At 35.0% G+C, this 21,005-nt stretch overlaps 1 protein-coding gene across 12 annotated transcripts in view; it reads left to right on the top strand.

The window, feature by feature from the left end:
- Positions 1-21,005, top strand: part of LOC123308048 (transient receptor potential cation channel trpm) — a 285,453-nt gene that overhangs the window by 222,002 nt on the left and 42,446 nt on the right. For all 12 annotated transcript variants that reach the window (XM_044890584.1, XM_044890574.1, XM_044890579.1 and 9 more), the window contains 5 exons: positions 1,904-2,040; positions 5,325-5,481; positions 6,428-6,560; positions 11,980-12,425; positions 12,889-13,072. In XM_044890584.1, coding sequence (XP_044746519.1) covers positions 1,904-2,040; positions 5,325-5,481; positions 6,428-6,560; positions 11,980-12,425; positions 12,889-13,072 — 1,057 coding nt within the window. The remainder of the gene's footprint in view (positions 1-1,903; positions 2,041-5,324; positions 5,482-6,427; positions 6,561-11,979; positions 12,426-12,888; positions 13,073-21,005) is intronic.

Consider the following 21,005-nt stretch of genomic DNA (forward strand, 5'->3'; position numbering starts at 1 on the left):
TCTACTTATCGTTCAAGTGTTCTGGCGACACCCCACATTCTCGTAGATTTTCGTTCTTTACGCCTTACACGGATGGCGAGAAATTCCCGTGGTATAAACTCCTCCACCTTAATAAAGTTATTAAAGTTCCAGATAACTTAACAAAATGCCACGGGATCCTTATCGGTTGTTGAGCTATGTATTTGTTCATTCGATTCAATTCTGCATACATAACGTTTTTGGTAATTACAACGCAGAAAAGAATGAAAGATGCCCTTCTGCACAAACTTAGGTATTTAAGGCAGGCTTAAGTTAAAACTATACAGGGTTCCCCATAATAGACTACCCATTTCATTTCATTAATGAATTCCTTACGAGATAATTAAATAAGTTGTTCTCTGTGGAAATATCTTCTTTAGTCTTTGTTATGTGGTCACATACGCCTGTGACAAATGAGTTTTGAATTGATAATTTCCTGGAACGTTATTTTTCTAGGAGATGTTTGTTTGTTCGCATCAATAATTATTCAAATTATTTATTAAATTTTTTGCTCTGAGACATTATTTCAACATCCGTTTGAACTTTCAAGGAATACTCAGTCAAGCAATTCAATAGAAGAAGTTAGTGCATTCTGGATTCCGGCCTCAGTTTAATAACAACAATAGGGGTCACGCGCCAAATCGAAAAAATTTGAGTTATGGGTTCGTCATTGGCGTGAAAAATTCTCTGCAAAATTTGAAGAAGCCTGAACGTCGAAAAATAGTTCGTACACCAGAAACATTGATCGAGTTAGAATTGCGTTAACGAGAAGTCCTAAAAGGTCTGCTAATCGACAAAGCCGTATCCTAGGAATATCAAAGGGAAGCTTAGATCGAATTCTTCAAAACGATTCAAAATTTCATTCCTATAAATACAAAATTGCACAGCACCTTAGCAATCAATATAAAGAAGCAAGGTTAGCATTTTGTCAAGAATTTTTGGATTCACATCAAGGAGGAATTCTCAGTCTCCTGAGCGACGAAGCAAATGCAGATAATAATTTGAACGGCATGATTGATGAACAGAATTTTGGTCAAATGAAAATCTTCGTGAAATCTTCAGAACCGCCATAATCCAAAAGTTGTTGTGTATTGTGGAGTAGGATCTTTTTGTATTATTGGTCCATATTTTTTTGAGGATGAAAATAAGCGAGCTGTAACATCCGAGCGCTATGTAAACATGCTAGAGGCATTAATAGTTCCAGAATTAAATGGACGAGGATTACTAAACAATGCCTTATACTATTCCAACAAGACGGCTCATACCGCCAGGAACTCAATGAGGGTTCTGCGAAAAATGTTTAATGGCCGACGCATTTCTGGATTTGGAGATTTGCCTTGGCCTTCGAGATTCGAATTAAATTAGACAAATATTTATAAGTTATTATGAATTCTAAAGAGTTAGCTGTAATTTAGTATAAAAAAAGGTTGTTTTGTTAACCAAAAAAATTTCAATTCAAATATTATGATGGGCGGCCTCTTATGGGGACTTATTACTTTTATGGTACTTATTTCAATGATTGCTATGGTAACTGCTATAAACATCGGAGAAATAAGTAAACCTTAACGTAAAGGCGCCCTTAAATAAGTCGGTGCAAACGAACTTCATACCGAAGAAAAAAAATATACCAGCTGAATTCAACGAGTTATACCGGAATAAATCTATCAGAGTAGGTGAACTTGAGCGAACATGAAAGAAACCTTACAAAGAAAATTATACCGAGCTTTATTGTGAATTGAATGGAGGTGTTCAAGTGTTTATCACCTTGCTTCATACTCTTAATGGCCAGACAAAACAGCTCGTATCAATAGGAAGGAAACAAGAAATAAAATAATCACCCCCATTCTAATTCACCTGGACTGAATCTTCGTTCCTTGAATTTCAGATCACGATTCGCAGCTCTGAACAATCGCCATGCCTATTTCCTGCTCGTAGATAATGGAACAATAGGGAAATACGGAGCTGAAATTGTACTCAGGAGAAAATTGGAAAAGCACATATCGAAACAGAGATTATATCCTTGTAAGTAACCGTTACTTTTTTCTTTTAGAACTCTCTTAGGTATCTGAAAATAAGGAAACACCAACTTGTAGAACTATAAATATTGATATTGTAGTTACACAGGGTGTAAAGCAGTAATACAAAGTTGCGAAAAAATTTAAGGATGATTCCTTGGCAAAAATTTTTATGAATCTTTCATATAACTTTTTTTGAGCAAACCTTCTTATACAACATGGTGTTTCTGAATTTAGAAGAATGAGATTCGGCAGATAACTGATTCTGATGCAGTTTTTGATACCCTAAAATGTACCTAATCAAAAGGGGCTGAAAATTACAATCCCGTGATATTTTGCTTCAGAACTTTTTAATGCGCCTATATTTCTCTATTAAAAAAGTGATTTAAAAAGACAGACTCAATCTGCAACTTTTTTATGTCTCAACTTCTTATCGTAAAGTTTTTAGTTTGACCACAAAAAAAATACTTCTCAGACTCTTTTCAAATTCTCAGAGATGTTATCATTTATCTAAAAAAAATCAAGTAAGCTCCTGTCAAATGAAGTCATATGACAAATAGTTTCATTATCTCTAATTTTCAAAGTGGATATATTGAATAAAAACAATTTTTTTTACCTAATTTTAAAGGGCTGTAACTTGGAGGAAAAAGGGTGTAGAACAAAAAGTTATATGAAAGTCCCCCCTCAATTTTTGCTGAAGAATCCCCTTTGAAATCTTTCTCATCAATTCAGAAACACCCTGTATAGAGCCCTAAAGATGGCACCCGAAAAATAAATTTTTGATTTGAAACAAAACTGCCGGAAATGGAATTAAGTTAACGTTATACGGAAACGAGAAAGTAGCATGATATTCGCCTACTAAATGAATTGAAGTTCGAAGATAATTCCAGCCTAATGACTCAAAAACCGTTACTGTTAGCCAGAAATAAGAATTGTCCTGATTTGTTAAAAATAAATCTGAGAAGCTGAGAATAATTAATTTTTCAATGGTGTAATATTAATTGGAACAAATTTCAGAGCTGGCTTTTTTTACCCCGCTCTACTCGGCACTAGCTCCAACACTCTTTCAATTAAAATTAAGACCTGGAAAATTCTTATAATCGTTAACCTATTTTGCAGAAACACTGAATCATTCCAATTTCAGGCTCAAATCTCAAATTATTAAAAAAAAACAGTAGTGATAATTTTTGCCCCAACTCTTTCAATTCATTATCATCAAAACAATGAAAACAAACTTTGATCGTGAAGAAACATGAATTTGTATCATTCACCTAGGAAATTTTTTATCTCTTCAAAATGTTCTCGAAGTAAGTAATCGTTTTTTTTTCAATAAATCGGGTACTCTTGGCTTCTCATTCAGGCGGAAAGACCCAATTGAAATATGAAAATATTCAAGGTTTTTACGTCATAATTTCTTGCACAAAAGGGTTTATAGTCCAGTCAAATTAAAATACTGTCCTATAGGAGGTCCAGTAGTTTTTTTTATCTTAATATAAAGGTAGGAAGGATCCTAGAACCTTCGGCACAACTTTTGAAGAACCGTAAACTGCGTTTTTTTTTAACAAGTATCCCCAAAACGATTGGTTCGAGAGGAAAACTGCCAGATACAAAACAAGTAGACCATTAAATTTTCTTCAATTTAGGTGAAAAAAGTTTTGCTTTTCGGCCAATAGAAAGTGAGCCACAGCGTCTCAACGAAAGACCCCTTTTTCAAGGTGGTCGAAAAATCTTAAAATCGCCTGTTTATGTTTAATCCAGTAACTTTGTCGCCTGAAAGTGTAGGGTAGCATGCCTCAAATCTGGTAATTCTGATTTTTTTGTAGACTTGTTATGGTGTTGGCCTAATAAATAATCCAAATTTGTGACCTCAAGTGCCGAACACAAATTTGTCAAAAATCGAAAAAAAAAAAGCGAAAAAATCGTTATTTTTTAAAATTTTGGCAATTTCAACTCTGACGGATTAGCAGGGATGGAGATATGCCATCCCAGATACGTACGAACCTGAACCGGGACCTTCCAAGGGGGATAAATTAATTAATTCGTTTTATTTTTAATATTACTCAATTTCCTAACTAATAAACATGATTAACTTTTGTTACGCTTATCTTTTTCACTTCATTATTCGTAGCTCAGCTTGAACATCGTCGTTCACACTTCTCATTTTATTTTTTAACATCAAAATTTTTATTCGAAACAACACAATTGCAAAAATTTACGAAATTCGAAAAAAAATAATAAGCTTTAAAAATTTTATCTCGCAAACTATTGGGTCTACAGAAAGAGTTTCAGTGTCATATTGTAGAAATTTTAGTCTACTTCAAAAACGTCCTTGAAAAGTTTTTAATTATAATTAATATAAAAATTTATAATTGCCAATGTTAAAAAAAACGCGGTTTTTTCGCGTTTTTTTTCGATTTTCAACAAAGTTGCATTTGGCGCTCGAGGTTACAAACTTGGATTATTCGTTAGGCCAACATCATTAACAAGTCAACAAAAAATCAGAACTACCGAATTTGACACATGCTGTGAAATATGAAGTTACTGTACTTGTTTCCGACCAGGCAAAGTGTAGTTAACTTATCCAAAACAAATCTTTGAAGCATAATGGTAACACTGGCAGAACCCATTTTTTTTTCAGACTTTTATAAGGAAAATTCGCAGTGTGTCAAATGAGAACCTAAAATGGGAGCTTTAATTTTGGTAACGTTATCTTATCTTCAGAACAAACCCACGATTTCTCCCAAATATGAGACAGAAATCCTTCATTGGCGCTATAAATGAGCCTTAAATTATGGCCAGAAAAAAATCCCAAAAATGTGCTTCTGCTAGCTTTACGAGGGTGCACGAAAACAAATTCACAGTAGCCAAATAGAATAGAATAGAGATGTTGCAATTTGTAGAAACTAACTGACAAATGTAGGTATATTTTTTCGCGATTTAAGGAAGCTCCCAATATATCTCATCACTCATCACGATCTGAAGACGTTAGGAGAATACAGATTGCGAGATCGAAAACAAAAATGATAAATCCACACATTCGAATTTTATGGTTGGAGTGAAAATCCTATTTGAACCTTCCTTACCTCTCCTAGAGCATGTATTATTCCATTTTATTTGACCTGGGGAACTTATTGCTTGACGCTCTTCTCCTCGGCTCGACGCTTCAACGTTCGGAAAACTGACTGTTTCCACCGGACGTGCTGCGAATTCCGCATTCCCAGACGGACTCTATAAAAAAATCAGCCATTTGAACTTTGACGCCATCCGCAATAAGTATTAATTTCGTTTCAGTTACCCAAAGTCCGATACCCATAGTATGTTTGGTGATCGAAGGCGGCACAAATACCATACGAGCGGTCCTGGAGTATGTCACGGACGATCCTCCCGTTCCAGTCGTCGTTTGTGACGGATCCGGCAGAGCTGCTGATCTCATATCATTTGTATACAGGTAAGGAAATCCAATCACTTCGTTTCCACCGGGAGTAATAACAATTAGTCCTTTCATACGCCAAAAAAATAAGGACTTAGTGACTTGATGATAGACATACAGGTATCTTGAACGAAGAGGAAAAAAGTCTTAAGTCCCACATTCTTCATAGTTTTTAAAGACTACTATAGTTTCGAGACTTTCAATATAGTCTCTTTTTCAAGTAAAAAAGATACAAGCTACAATGAAAATAAAAAAATTTCTGTCATATAAAGACCAATCTTTATACAATCAGACGAATTAAAAGGCGGCTAGCAAAAACGTTTTTGCCATTATCTACAATACAGCTGCCTCTTCTTGAAACGCTGTAGAGCGTAGGGTTCTGATGGCTCATGTGTTATTGAAAGAAATGGAAGAGCTAAGGATCTTGCAAAAGGGGCAACTAGGTTAACACCTACTACTGGACTAGGCCCCTTTTGTGGGCTTGGGCAACACCAATATGAAGCAGCTGTTCAGCAATGGGAGGTATGCAATATACATACCCTACTAAGAAACGCTCCTGGACTTGCAATAACAAAAAGATTCGTGAAACCTTCATTGACTCCTGAAGCTGCTGACGGGACATTCTTGATACAAAAATCTTGTTCTGAATCTTGTACTGCTTGTAAAAGTCAGCAGATGGGACTCGGTAGATCGGGAAAACCCAGCTGATAGCATAGTTGCGATTGTTCAGAACTATCAGGCTTACGACATAGGGGGAAGCCAGTCATGGATCCTCGCAAGGTAACAGCCAAGGTCAGATTTGTCAATACTATTGACGGAACTTTTTCCACAGAGTCAAACTTGAAAATAACAAAACAAAACAAGGTATAGGATATCATTAATTAATACTAATCAGGTGCATATAACCTTCCTCATTAGTGGTGAAATGCATTTACATCAAAATGAAATATTTTCTCATTTGCAGATACGAGCTGAGGGTGCTAAAAGTACTGAAAGATTACATAATCGGTACCATCCAAAGAGCATTCGAGGTACCATTAGATTTGGCAGAGGTTCTTTTTGGTGAACTCCTTCAGTGCGTCCAAAACAAAAATCTTGTGAGTTGAATCATACTTTTCATCGAATCATTTTCATATTACCTGAAGTGAATTTCGATGTTGTAAAAATTTAAATCAATATCTGCATTTTTTCATTCGTTCATTTGTCCTGTCATCGCCATTTCTTAAAATATTTTTTTTTTGTTCGCATCTAGTTGTGCCCCCGCCATCATTTTGAACGGCTAATAGCGATTTGAATTATAAGTGAAATGTTGATCTAAAATAGCAATTGCGGGATGGCAACAAGATTTCTATTAATGAAGTTGTAGAGCGTGTGAACAGAGGCGGAGGCAGCACTCATTCTCGGGGGTAGGAGCAATAACATTTTTCATTTGACGATTTTTGTACAAAATTAGAATTTGTTGCCGAATTGGAATGCGGTGTTTATTTTACTAGTGGAAATCTTAATTATTTCTGAGTGGCGTAGATTATATTCGATTATGTTCAATGTCATTCTTCAAGGTGAAATAATGAATTATCAACGTGAAAGTCAGTGTGTTTGTAATTTTTTTTTGGCCTTATATAATTTTGGAACCAGAATACTGATTTTGGTGGGGATTTCACTTTAGTCCTTTAGGGAATGCATTCGAGGAAGTTTTCTTCATAATCATATCATGAAGGATGACGAGAAATATCGATTAGGGGGGTCCGGGAAACTTGCTCAGGTAGGAGACTTGAACCACCTGAAATATTTCAATTCAAATTTCGCGCTACCGGTATCGTAATTCGTAAATAGCTTGCGACATACTCCTAACAAGGCACAACTGGTGGTGGCTCCATTTTGGCCGCCATCAGAACAGTTCGTGAGTGAGAGGGTTGAACATGATTTTGTTGTTAGGAAGTAAGAAATTGAATAATTTTTGTTTATTACACTGTCTGAAAAGTTCAATAGGTGCGTGGTGTTATTTAGTTTTATTGCTCTCATTGATTGATGATAGTTGTGAAAGTTTCAAGAAAACATATGGTGAATATAATGGGAGGCAGTGCGGGAGACTTGACCCATCCTGTGGTCGGGAGTCATAATCAGTGGTCCAAGTTTCCCGCACTGATCTTAGATAATAGTTTGAAAATTGAATAATAGAAATAAATATAAAAAATATACAAAAGGTTCAAAAGAAAAATCTCGGAAATAAGGGAGATTGACTCTAAAATAGAAAATATGTATTTCATTCCTGATACATCTGATGATGAAAACCTTGACATAGACAATCGTTGGTCATTGGAAAATTTTTTCTTTCAATGTTTTTCCTGATAAACAAACTTGTAGTCGTGTCTCTCTCGCCCCCTCTTCAACTCTCCCATGGGTTAGGGAGACATGAGCCAATTTTCGGTTCTTAAAAAAAGAATTGCTGTACTCAAAATGTTCATCTTACCATCACTTCACCTATTTGAGCATGATATCTCTACGCAAAAAAAAAATTAGTTGATACCATTTACAGATACAACTTGAGTGGCTTCAGAGTGAAAAGGGGTTTAACTCTCCCGGACTCCCCATACCTATTCGGCAGCTAATCATTTATAAAGACTGAAGATCTTACAATAACTAAATAACAAATTGAAATAAATCAGCGGTAGATCAACAACTATGTTTGTAATAATGATAATTCTTGGAAAAAAGCATAAAACTTATCCATTTTCGGTTGTTCCATTTTTTTGGACTGTGAATTTTTCGTGTTCAAGAAGATATATTATTTTCAAAATATTATTTTGAGTCGCATGATGTAGTTCGTTCTCAATATGACGAAAAACTAACCAAGCGATTCAAAGTTGATCGTTTGAAAACGAAAAAATTTTTTTGATTGAAATGCCATTGTCATTGTCAATGTCAGTTTTGACAATTTTTGTATGGACGATTTTTTTTTTATTTTGATCACTCATTCATTCGATTCATTTTTTTTCACGTCATTTCTTATTTTATTTGCTTTATAGACTCATCTCATGCCTTTGCTATTTATCGATTCTTATATACTACATACATGTAGGAAACAATCAGTAGTAAGTAGCAACTAATCTTGCCAACTACGTATTATTTCAACAATATTCGCTCTATCTACCGAGCATAATCTCCATTCTCACCGTTGATGATAAAAGAATTGTGCAACCTTTGACGTGATTCCCTTACTCTGGAGACAATCAATCAGAATCCAGATCCTCTCCTGTTCCCGTCCTCCCTAATTTACTCTAGTGTGAAACTGCCTGATGAAATTCCTTCTAGGCGATGAGACTGCACTTATTGCGGTTATCTACGACTGTTCATCAGGACCATTCAGAGGAATAGTCCTGATGTACATTATCTCTCAACCTTCCTCTGAATGTCGACATTCAGAGGAATGTTGAGTTTAAATTGATAATGGATTTTTTGGGCCCCCTTGAATTAAGAGATCTTCAAATGCGAATATTATTACTGATATAAAAATATCGATTCAAGGAGTCTTGTGTAAAATTATCTATAAGCTTGCACGACTTCAAATACAGAGGGTGGAACACGGCACATCCTAATGAGTATTCACCCATTATTTTGGGATTAAATTTCCTAAACTCAATTGATGATTTGATAAGTAGAAGAATCGAATGCTTCACATTTTTCCTAATGAATTTTACTTTAATTTTCGGTTAAAACGAGATACTTCCTTAAGGCAAATGATGAATAGATATAATAATAATAATAATAGGGGAAGCAGAACAATAAAACAATAAACCCTACAATAATTAAAAAAACTGGCCAGAGAGAATCTTGAAATTCCCACTCAACACTGTGTTCTGAAACTCTAAGGTCCAATTTCACCAAACGGTGATAAACTCCGCTGAACTTGAGCTCAGATTAAACTTCAAGCAAACTGTCTCTATCATTGATATCTACTATGTTTATGAAGTGAAATAAAGAAACCACACAACACAGAAATTACAGTTACGTCTAAACTTGGTGAAATTGGCCCTAAATGATCCTTTTGAAACCTGCGGTTGTGATCAGGCCTGAGCTGACCCAGATCTATGTACCTAACAACACAGGTACGTCCCTTTTATGTCCCAAAGTGTACCACCGTACAAGGATATGATTGGGATATCCCTTGGATATCCTGCTCAGTATTTCCTAGGGATATCCACTGGTTAATTCCTAAGTTGTCCCATTTATGTCCCTGTGATCCCCATGAACTAGACCTTCATCGTCATCATTTTGAACAGCAGATGACCGCAGGTTACCGAGAGATGGAAAACGTCTGGTTATTGAAGTGGGGGTAAAAGATGTGAAGTACCATAAGGGACATAACCAAAAGGGCAAAACCACCAATAACTGGGGTAATACCGGTTATTCGCTTGAAAACGATTTATATTAGTAGGACTATGTTCACGCCGATAATAAAAGCTAAACAGACAAAACTCAAAAAAACAGAAGAATCCCAGGTGACCATATCTCATAACAGTTATGAAGCAGAAATGTATCCCGCGCTCCTTTTTTTATAACAGATATATCACACTTTTGTAGCAGCTACGCTCCTATGCCGCCTCAAACAAAGAACACATCTCCTTTTAGAAAGGAGCATAAATAGTTCAAACATGGATCATGCAAATATTTGTTTCATGGGAGATCAGTATTTATTACCTTCATGTGTTATGTTTATTATGTTTTATTGGTTATTGAGAAGGCTTCAACAAAAAGATGAAAAATTATGGAAATTAAAATCAAACTTTTGCTAGAATATTGAACTCGAATTTGATTTTTCAAATAGTGTGTTCTTATCAATCATTGTTGAATCGGTGAGGTACTCATGTTCAAAAACAATATATTTTCATAAATTTCAGATATCGAAAGATTAGTGCACACAATAATAGAACTAGAAAGAATATACTACATCATCCAAACTGCTGGGTTCATGATTACTGTTCTTCAAGAAAGATTAGGACAGGTCTTCGCACTCTCATGCATTCCATAAAAAGATTAATCAACAGTTCACTAATCTTTTGGCTTAGGTCATAAGTTTTCAGAAGAATTGTGCCTTTGTTATGCGTTGTGAGAATCGGGAGAATACTATATGCATATTGCATATATTTCTGGGGAAAATTCGAAATATATATGATTTATTCATTTATTTCTACATATGGTACATGCAACACGTGAGAAAATAACCTATATCGAAATCTACACCAAACAGGACACTATTTATTCAAATATAATTTTTATATGCTCAAATATGCTGGATATAATAAAAACATAGCCTATTAAGTTTCATAGGACTGCTATGAAAATACTAAAATGATTTAGTGACCTACAGTTCGATATCCATAGCACTTTTTTGTCGGTAATTTACCATTTCACTGAAAAATCACTATAACACACAAGTAACTAATCAAACGTTCAATATCTGCACTTCGCTTTCAGTAATCCACTATTCAACTGACGAAATGTCCAAATGATAATCAAAACGACAGTATCAATAGCACAGTGAACTCTAAAAGACCTTTTACTCACTTTCTTTTTAGAGTTCTCACATTACTTTTTAGAGTTCACTTCAATAGCATTTCTCACAATCCTCCAATTTGTTTACGTTTTACAGCGCCCTCGACGGTAGTTATAACGCTTATGGTGTATGCTCTGTTCATGATCTCAAAATGATACATGACAAATAAAGAACAATGTTTCAAATATGTTACGTAAATATCATGGAGCGGGAACATGAAATTCACAAAATATGGATATAATTTGTATACAGCACAGGTACATCACAAATACCGCATCACTCACGTAATGGTTACAGAAAAATAACACATAACAAAGTTCCCCATTCGATCTCCCAAGAAAACATAACAGATATATTACTGGTTACCTGGAAAATAACACATGGAATACGACAAAAAGTTGAATCAAGGTTTTATTTTGATTTGAATGCAATGCAAAAAAATCATTGCCGAGATATTATATCTTCATGAACCAAGAATTATGGAGAGTTCGTTGTGTAAAACGACTTATTATGCATTTTCATTAGTTGAATATATAATACTACATACATGTATGTATTGTGTTCAGTCAGATTGAGTTTTCAATATTTTATTTCAATATATTATTAAGTGAAGTGTTGTATTATTCTTTGAAATCCTTTATTCGCAATTTCCGTGGAAATTGGATGTCCGATATCCGTAGTATGACCCAAAAGAGTGTCATACCACGGATTTCCTTATAATGTTAGGAAATTTCCCTGGAACATCCAGGGGATGTCCAAGGGATTCACCATTTTGGTAAGAGTATACCAAGGGATATCGTTGGGATGTTATAGGTAGTACCCGGTATATCCCTAGGATATACCTAAAGATATGTCCCAAATATGTCGTTTTGACATAGGGATGTCCATGGACCATCCCTAGTATATCCTATGCCCCGATTGAGACTGTCCCAGGGTAAAACTTCATTTTTTTGTTTCCCCAGATAACAATCTATCGAATAGCGGAAAAGAACGACCAAACTAGGCATGAACTCGATCAGACGATCCTCACAGCTCTCTTCAAATCTCAACATCTATCACCCACTGAACAGCTGAGTTTAGCGTTAACTTGGAACAGGTCGGACATTGCACGTTCCGAAATCTTCATTTACGGTCAAGAATGGCCACCAGGTGCTCTGGAGGACGCCATGATGAAGGCTCTGGAACACGACAGATGCGACTTTGTCAAGTTACTTCTGGAGAACGGTGTGAGCATGCGAAAGTTCCTCACGATTCCAAGGCTGGAAAATCTTTACAACTCGAAGCAAGGGCCAAGCAATACGCTACAGTATATATTGAGGGATGTCAGGCCTCACATACCTGAGGGTTACGTTTATACCCTTCACGATATAGGACTTGTCATCAACAAATTGATGGGAGGAGCATACAGGTGAGTTTATTTTTATAACCGCAGTCATCAATACTATTGTACAAACATTCCGGACCTCCTATAAGAAATTTTGCCACTCTTAGATTTCGAAATTTTTTTCTGCAGAATATTTTTTTTAAAAAGAGACATAAAAAACAAAACCAGAATTGATGAAATTATTAGTGAGAATTTCTAAAAAAATATATGAAAATTCACTTGATTAACGCAGAAAAACTATAGAGGCTGCTTGTTCAAACAAGAGTTTTGGAAATAAATACATACCTACACAAATGTGCATCATTTTTTCAAGTGTATTTTATGAAATGAGTCCAAAGCATAATTCCTCATCACTGCTCCCTTCTCAATCCCTTTTTCCATTACTGAAATGAAGACGTGCGCTCTTCTATCGCTAATCCTTCATCTTTGCTTTTATGAGATCAAATTTTTCCTGGAACTAATGCGACCTCCATGAAATTTCCCACAGGGCATTTTATACAAGGAGGAAATTCAGACCCATCTACGCGAAGGTGATGAATAAGGGTCAAAATCTACAACGAAACTCTAGTTCGTTCGCAAAGCAGTATGGAAATGCAATGAGTCTGCTGGCTGGAGCTCTTCCTTCCAGCGCTAATCCTTGTTTGTTCGATTATCCTTTCAATGAACTTCTGGTAAGTGATATAATCATAATTATTTTCTCTTTGCATTGTGATATCTATGCAATATTTAGCATTGATTGGTGTATTTAAATTGCTTGTTTCCTTCCTCTTCATCTGCTATTCAAATGTACAGAGTGATCTATAACGTCAGGGAAAAATTCACGGGATGACTCATACCAGCAATTGAACCAAAAAAATTCAAATGAATATATGTTCAAAACTACTTCCTAACGAAACTGTAGCAGTTCAAGGATGATGTGTGGAATTTGAAAACAATAATTAACAGAGGTGTTAGTAGAGGAGCGGAAACGCCTGGTAATGCCTCGTTACGAACCGCCCTTGATACAAATAGGGATTTGCTTATGATTTGACCCACATTGCACTCATTGCAGAATTCCTACTGCACCCATAATAAAGTAGTGTTCGAAGTATCCTCCTTGAACGCAGACTTTAAATCTGACCTTGGAGTTTGGTTTCTAGGTCATTTCTTAGTATTCGTAAAAAAACTAGGAACATTATGTGTTTCTTTCGTTTTTGCCTTAAAATGAATGGTTGTGAAAATGTGAAGTGTTTTATGCTGAGAATGGGTATGACGAAAATTTTCTACAAACAAACAAATAACAAATTGAAAATAAATTTACGGACGATCTAAAATTCACAATTGCATCAATGCATCTGTTTTAGTGGTAACAATTTCAAAACTCTGCTTGCAGTGAGATTTTAGTATAGCGGTGTGTGATTGAAAAAAATTCAGAAAACTAGCTCAGGTTAAATATCTGCATTCGATGTCCCCCTGAAGATTAGGAAACTTAAATTTTGATCCTGAATCTTCCTACTTCCCAGTTATCTCTAGAGAAATTCATTTTATGGAAAAAACTACAAACACGAAATATTTTTAGTTTTTCATTAAGTTTAATATTCTGCAGAGAAAAATTTATATTACCTATTCGAAAAATCTACTCGACCTTGAAATAAACTCCATGGTCAGAACCAATGTTTGCATTCCTGGTCGAAACAATATTCGATCCAGGCTCTTCCCAAGGAGTTATTTCAGTGGATCATTCAAGATAGGTCACCTGTATAAGTCAGTCGACTTAATTCATATATAATCCAATATTCGACTAAATATTCGGATGCTTAATGATGCTTTCAAGTTATCAATGGAAAATTCATTTCATTACGTGATTCTGAATAGTCGAATAAACAGGATGTCTGTAAACAAATGCGAAGGACTTAGGGAGATGATTCCTCGATGAAAATAAGCAGGGGTAGTTCCTATAAATTTTTTTCGAAATCGACCTCCCTTCCAAGGTACAGCCTTTGGAACGCGATGACGAGTTGACAGTTATAAATTTTTTTTACGGGTTCTAATAAATACTGAGTCCTAAAACTATACATAATATGAAGCACTAAGTACATCTTACTCACACAATTTTTTTAGATCTCATAACTTTATTATTAGAGGTTGAAAATAAAAACATGTATTTTAGCGGGAGGTAGTCATTCTATGGAACACTATGATGAGATGGAAAGAACAGTGATTAGAACTGCTTGTAAGTTTTTATTTATTCCGAGAAAAATATCGACTGTATCGAAATTTTTCAAGAGACTTTTTTCCTCCAGAATTGAATGGGAAACCATAAAAGAATTTAATTTTTCGAAAATCTATCATACGAAAAAAATTTTTGAAGGAAAATCAAAAAGGGTTGTTATTTTCAGCCCCTGATAATAAAGTTATGAGATCTAAAAAAATTGTGTGAGTACCATCTACTTGTGCTTCATATTATGTATAATTTTATGACTCAGTATTTTTTGGAACCCGTAAAAAAAATTAAGAAAACTGTCAATTCGCCATCGCCTTCCAAAGGCTGTATCTTGGAAAGGAGGTCGATTTCGAAAAAAATTATAGAAACTACAATCATTTTCATGGAGGAATCATCATCATCAGTCTTCCGCATTTGTTTACAGACTCCCTGTATATGACTGTGGGGATGCAGAACGAAAAACGCACATAGTGGCGGTAAGTCATATTGGAAGTGAGTGGTTCGCTTTTTATTAAAATCAAACAATATCTTTAAAGTGCATCTGAGAGGTAGATGTTCCACATTGGTACCTAGAAGAACCAGTACATTAAAAAATCAATCAATGATGTAGATATTTTGAAATTGGAATATAAACTAATTGAAAAAATTGCTTATGTTGCATTATTGTCCTTAGAAACTCCTATTTGAAACTTACTGAAGATTCAAATCTCTATATGAAAGAAATATAAGTTGGGTACGATAAGCCACATAATCATAAAATCCAAAGGAACATTTGGTTGTACAAAATGCTCATAAAAAATAACTACATAGGTATTTCAAATAAAATAGGACAAGCATTTCGAAGGAAGTGGGTATTTAAAATGCAGAATCAAAATTAGTATTTTGCATTTGCATTTAAATACCTTCAAATAATTCGAATAGTCACACCATGTGAATTGCTTTACAGTGTGGTCCAATGAAAACTTTACACCTCGATTTTCCGGCTTGAAAATGAAAATGTGGAAAATCGCTCGGATGTTATCGAATACTATCTGAAATATCCTGAAATTTCACTTTGAGATTTCCATGACAGGTAAAATAGTGAAAGACTACTTACTTTTATGATTAGTGTATTAAATGCTGGAAATGGACATCATTTCACTTCCATGCAGTAATATGAGTTTTGTTGAAAATGAAAATGTTCATGTACATTACTCAAGATTTCTGGTATAATTTGACGGCATTCATTAATGATCCGAGGTCGAAAATCATCCAGTGACTCAAGCTGGGTAGCTGGATTTCTTGGTGACCCCATAGAAAAAAGTCCAGTGATATAGGTGGCCACTCAATATGCCTCCCTTTTCCAATCCAAGCTTGACGAAAATCTTCATCTAAGAACTGATGCACCGGTTGGAAGAAATGAGATGGTGCGCCATCTTGTTGAAAAATGATCGTTTGATGGTCGTCTGCATTCTCCAATACTTTCACGAGGGCTGGATAAATAGTGCTAAATAAATTTGGCCAGTGATTATGGGGTAGGAAAGAATGAATGAATGAATGAATGGTTTATTGGTGTATCTACAATTGTAAAAATTGTTTCCACAAGTCAGGTAAACATCAACATCGACACAGTTTTATATAAAATATACACACTTATTGTAAAAAACGACAGGACGTGACAAATTGAAACTTAACAAATAAGATAAACAAAGTTTACAATCTCATGACTTCCAGAACGAATTGAACTCATCAATCGAATAAAAAACATTGTCCAACAATATTTCCTTAATTTGCTTTTTAAACCTGACATGTGAAAGGTTTCTCAGCTCGGCAGGCAGTCTATTATATAACGACGCTGCACAATACTCCGGGTTGCTTTGGGATTTTTTCAGTCTCAAGAAATTTTTTCTGATTAGGGATTTATTTCTTGTGTCATATTCGTGTACGTCGGATTGCAAAGGATAATGCTTGTCACTGCCGTGGATGTAAAGTAAGTTTTCTAGAATAAAGATTGATGGAAAAGTTAAAATTCTCAACTTTTCGAAAACTTGCTTGCAGTTCTCCCTATAACTCAATCCTCCCAAAATCCTTATCGCACGTCTCTGCAATCTGAAGACTGATTCGCGTCGAGCACAGTTGCCCCAAAGTATGACAGCATACCTCAGTTTACTCTCCACGAGAGCAAAGTAGACCAATCTAAGTGTTTTCTCGGACAGCGAACAGGAAAGAACCCTCAGGGCAAATATATTTCTACTCAGACTGGATGTCAGCTCATCAACATGGGTACTCCAGGTAAGTGAAGCGTCCAGATACACTCCCAGGAACCTAACCGTGCTGTCATTGTCTACATCACATCTCTTTCTCAAACTCAGGGTCAGAGATTGTGTCTTATCTTCATTCATACTGAGACCATTTGCTGTAAACCATTCCAGAGCTCCCGACAGAGCCACCTGCGCTTTCTCGGCCAAGTCTTCGAGGTCACGTGATCTAACCTCAAATGTTGTATCATCCACAAATTGGGTTGTCTTTACTTCAGGTACATATTCGGGCAGATCGTTAATGTATATTATGAAAAGTACAGGTCCCAAATTTGATCCCTGTGCCAGCCCAAGGGTCAAGTCTGTCGTATCCGAATACATGTTATCCACGTAAACCGCTTGCCTACGATCGCTCAAAAATGAATCGATCAAATTTAGGGCTGTGGAATTGAATCCGTATCTCTCCAGTTTAAAAAGCAGCTTATTCCGATCGACACAGTCGAAGGCTTTTGACAAGTCAACGAATGATCCCAAGCAATTTTCACCTTGCTCAAAACAATCGACAGTAAAGTCAATGAAGTGAATAATAGCATCGACCGTACTTCTGCCTTTTCGGTATCCAAACTGATTTTCTGAGAACAAGTTATTCTGTTCAAAGTAGCTTACTATCTGGCCTGCGATTACTTTTTCAAGAATCTTGGAGAACACCGGTACAATTGAAATGGGACGATAGTTGTTTTTATCCTTACGATCTCCTTTTTTATGAACTGGGATCACTTTAGAGATTTTTAAGCAATTTGGGAATTTTCCTGTCAGTAGACATTTATTAATCAGTTTAGTTAACGGCATAATGATTGAGCTAATATTAGCTTTAATTATCTGCACCGAAAGGTCATAATAATCCGTGGATTTGCTATTCCTCAAGCTCTTCACTGCTTCACGCACCTCAATGAATCCCACCTCGCGGAATACAAATTCTAAGTTGTGTGGAACCCTCTTCTTAAATGATTGACCGAACTCCATCTGCGATGAGGCAAGCCGTGTTCTAATTGTCTCCGGCACTGTGGAAAAATGTTTGTTAAATACGTCGGGAGCAATGTTTATAGGAGGTGATACTCTATTCTTTCCCAGATTTCCAATTTTTTTTTTCGACTAAAATTCAGAATTGGTTGATGGTAATTTTTTTTATCGTTATCAGTAGTAAGAGTGATAAGGAAGACATTTCATTATGACTCTCAGTTGAAAATCTTATTTTTGAGAGCAGATATAAAATAATAATATATTTTTTTTTTATGTTACTTAAAAGTGTCCACCACTAAACTTTGTCAGAAAATGTCCCTTTATTTTATTGATACAATAATCATGAATCCATCATTCGAAAATTGGAAGACATCAAAAAATTGGCGATAAAAAATTTTCTATGCAAAAAATATAGGTTCACATTCGAAATATTGAAGACTGCTATAAATATCGGTTAGTCTTCGTCACTGTCTTCATTAACAACAGCATCAACTTTTTCATTTACAAAGAGACGAAACATTATTTCAGCAGGTTTTACTCTTTTTGCCAAATATAGAACGTAATGAAGAAAATATATTATAGCTGAAATATGAGAACAGCACCCTACATTACGTCTACCATTAGCACAATCACAACAATATCGCCTTATTCCAGAAATCTCATTCTTTTCTGGCTCATTATCAACAAAACAATGGTAAGATTTTGACTCAATATGCCGAGACCTCACTTGTAGTTTGATAATATTTGGTGTTGTGTTTACGTATTGCAGTGTTATTGTTTCGTCTTCATCTATTAACTCAGCTAAGTAAGAAACAGCTTGAGACATTTGATATGATCCCGTGAAAAAAATCTTCAATTCTTGTTCCGTTAATTCAGGAAAATTTGTCAAATCATTTGAAGAGATCGTACTGAACAGAACTTTTTGTCTCACCCAACGATTTATTTTTACCTCCAACGCCAACGTATTATCATAATCTTTTTTCGATTTCATTGCAGCCACAACTCTTTCAGAAAGATCAACATCAGAATCCAGTCTTGCTCCAAATTCGTTGTGTAAAAATCGAGAAACCCGAAAAAAAAAGGTGCTTTAGGAAGCAACTTATTATCTAGTTTATGATGGATTCATGATTATTGTATCAATAAAATAAATGAATTTGGTATTATATTAAATTTTTATTATTAAATGAAATATGTATTCTCAGTTGAAAAATAGTTTTCTACATATTTTGTTCGCATCATAAGTGTTTCTATGCATGAAACATAGTATTTTGAAAAAAAAATAGTTTTTATTTTTTTCTATTATGTTCCACCAATTAAAAAAAATGAAAAATTTCTTGAGGTTAGATAACTACGAAAGACATTTTCTGACAAAGTTTCGTGGTGGACACTTTCAAGTAACATAAAAAAAAATATATTATTATTTTATATCTGCTCGCAAAAATAAGATTTTCAACTAAGGGTCATAATGAAATGTTTCCCTCATCACTCTTACTACTGAAAACGATAAAAAAAATCACCATCAACCAATTTTGAATTTTAGTCGAAAAAAAATTTTATTGAAAAAACAGTTTTTTTTCGAAAATTTCGGAAACCGTTGGAGATAAACAGCTGAAAATCGGGGTGAATTATTTTTGTTTAATGTCAAATCTATCCCCTGTGTTTAAATCGAAAAAGTCGCAGAGGCAGATTTTCCATATAAACCCGGCTATACCCTTTGGCAGTTCCACAACGTAAGCAGCGGATACATTTTTTTCAGGATATCGTTCGTTAAATAAAACCGCTTGTATTTGCGCAGAGTCATCATCAATCATTACCACTCTTTTTTCTACGGAATACACCATTTTAATTCTACTACCAATTTACAATCGCTTTGACAGACTTGAAACGTTCTTAAAAATTCACGATAGACTTAGGTAAATCAAAAATATTGTCCGGCTACTTTTTTGGACAAAAATCAATACTTTTTTGCACAAAAAATTAAGAACATAACAACTAAATACCTTTGAAATGTGCCGGATACGAATAATAATCTTGAGATAAATTTGAGATATTTTGAAGCGAGTCAGATACGATCTTCCAAATTTGTTATCGCGGCACCCCTCATACCTCTTCAAAATCACGCCCGTTTGGTGGTTTAAATTACGGGGATGAAAAAAGTGGAAAAGTTGTTCCCCCTCGAATCAGAAATTGACGGATCCGAGCGATTTTCCACATATTCACCTTAAAGTCGGAAAATGGAGTTGTTGTTCTCGTTGGACCACCCTGTATAATTCAATAATACCGGGTGGCCCATCCCAGATTCGGCGCTCATTTTAAGGTAGTTAATGAAGATATTTATAAAATCTTTTATTTGGTGTGTGTAGGATGTCCGAAAGCACAATTTAAAATTATTGTCATATATACAGGGTGTTTGTAAACAAAGATATAGACCAAAGTTGCACTTTTTTAAATGTAACACCCTATATTTGACGTCAAAAATGGAATGGCAAGCTCAAGTTATGATGAGTTTCTTCAGATTACTTTATAGCTCAGAAGCACCTTTCACTAGATAATGACGAAAAATCGAAAATATGGAGTTTTTAAATAGCAATTAATGAAGAAACTAGTTATGCCAGCGATACAGACATAATTTTTTCGAGTAGACAAGTTGGCTACTCCTACATATAAAAAAAAATTTCAATTCTTGGATATACAGAGTGATCATAATTAATTCTCAAACATCAACTACAAATAATCGTCGAAAACTTTCTTATTTCAAATGGCACACCCGGTATTTGTATATCTCGTTGAACGTAAAAATTAAGACTATCTCCATAAAATTTTTCTACATCTAAACCTGATAGTTTCTGAGCAATTTTCGATTTTCAATTCAAAACTAATAAACCATTTTCGCCATTATCTCGTAAATGGTCCTTCTAAGGTATAAAGTGATCTGAAGAAAATCATCATAATTTGAGCTTCCATTCCATTTTTGAGTTCAAATACAGAGTGTTACATTTAGAAGAGTGTACTTTTGGTCTTTATCTTTGTTTTCGAAGACCCTGTATATAGTCCTGTATATGACAATAATTTTAAATTGTGCTTTTGAACACCCTTCACACACCACAAGAAAAGATTTTCAAAATATCTTTATTTACTCCCTCA

Source organism: Coccinella septempunctata, chromosome 2, assembly GCF_907165205.1.
Source record: "Coccinella septempunctata chromosome 2, icCocSept1.1, whole genome shotgun sequence".
NCBI classification, from domain to species: Eukaryota; Metazoa; Arthropoda; class Insecta; order Coleoptera; family Coccinellidae; genus Coccinella; species Coccinella septempunctata.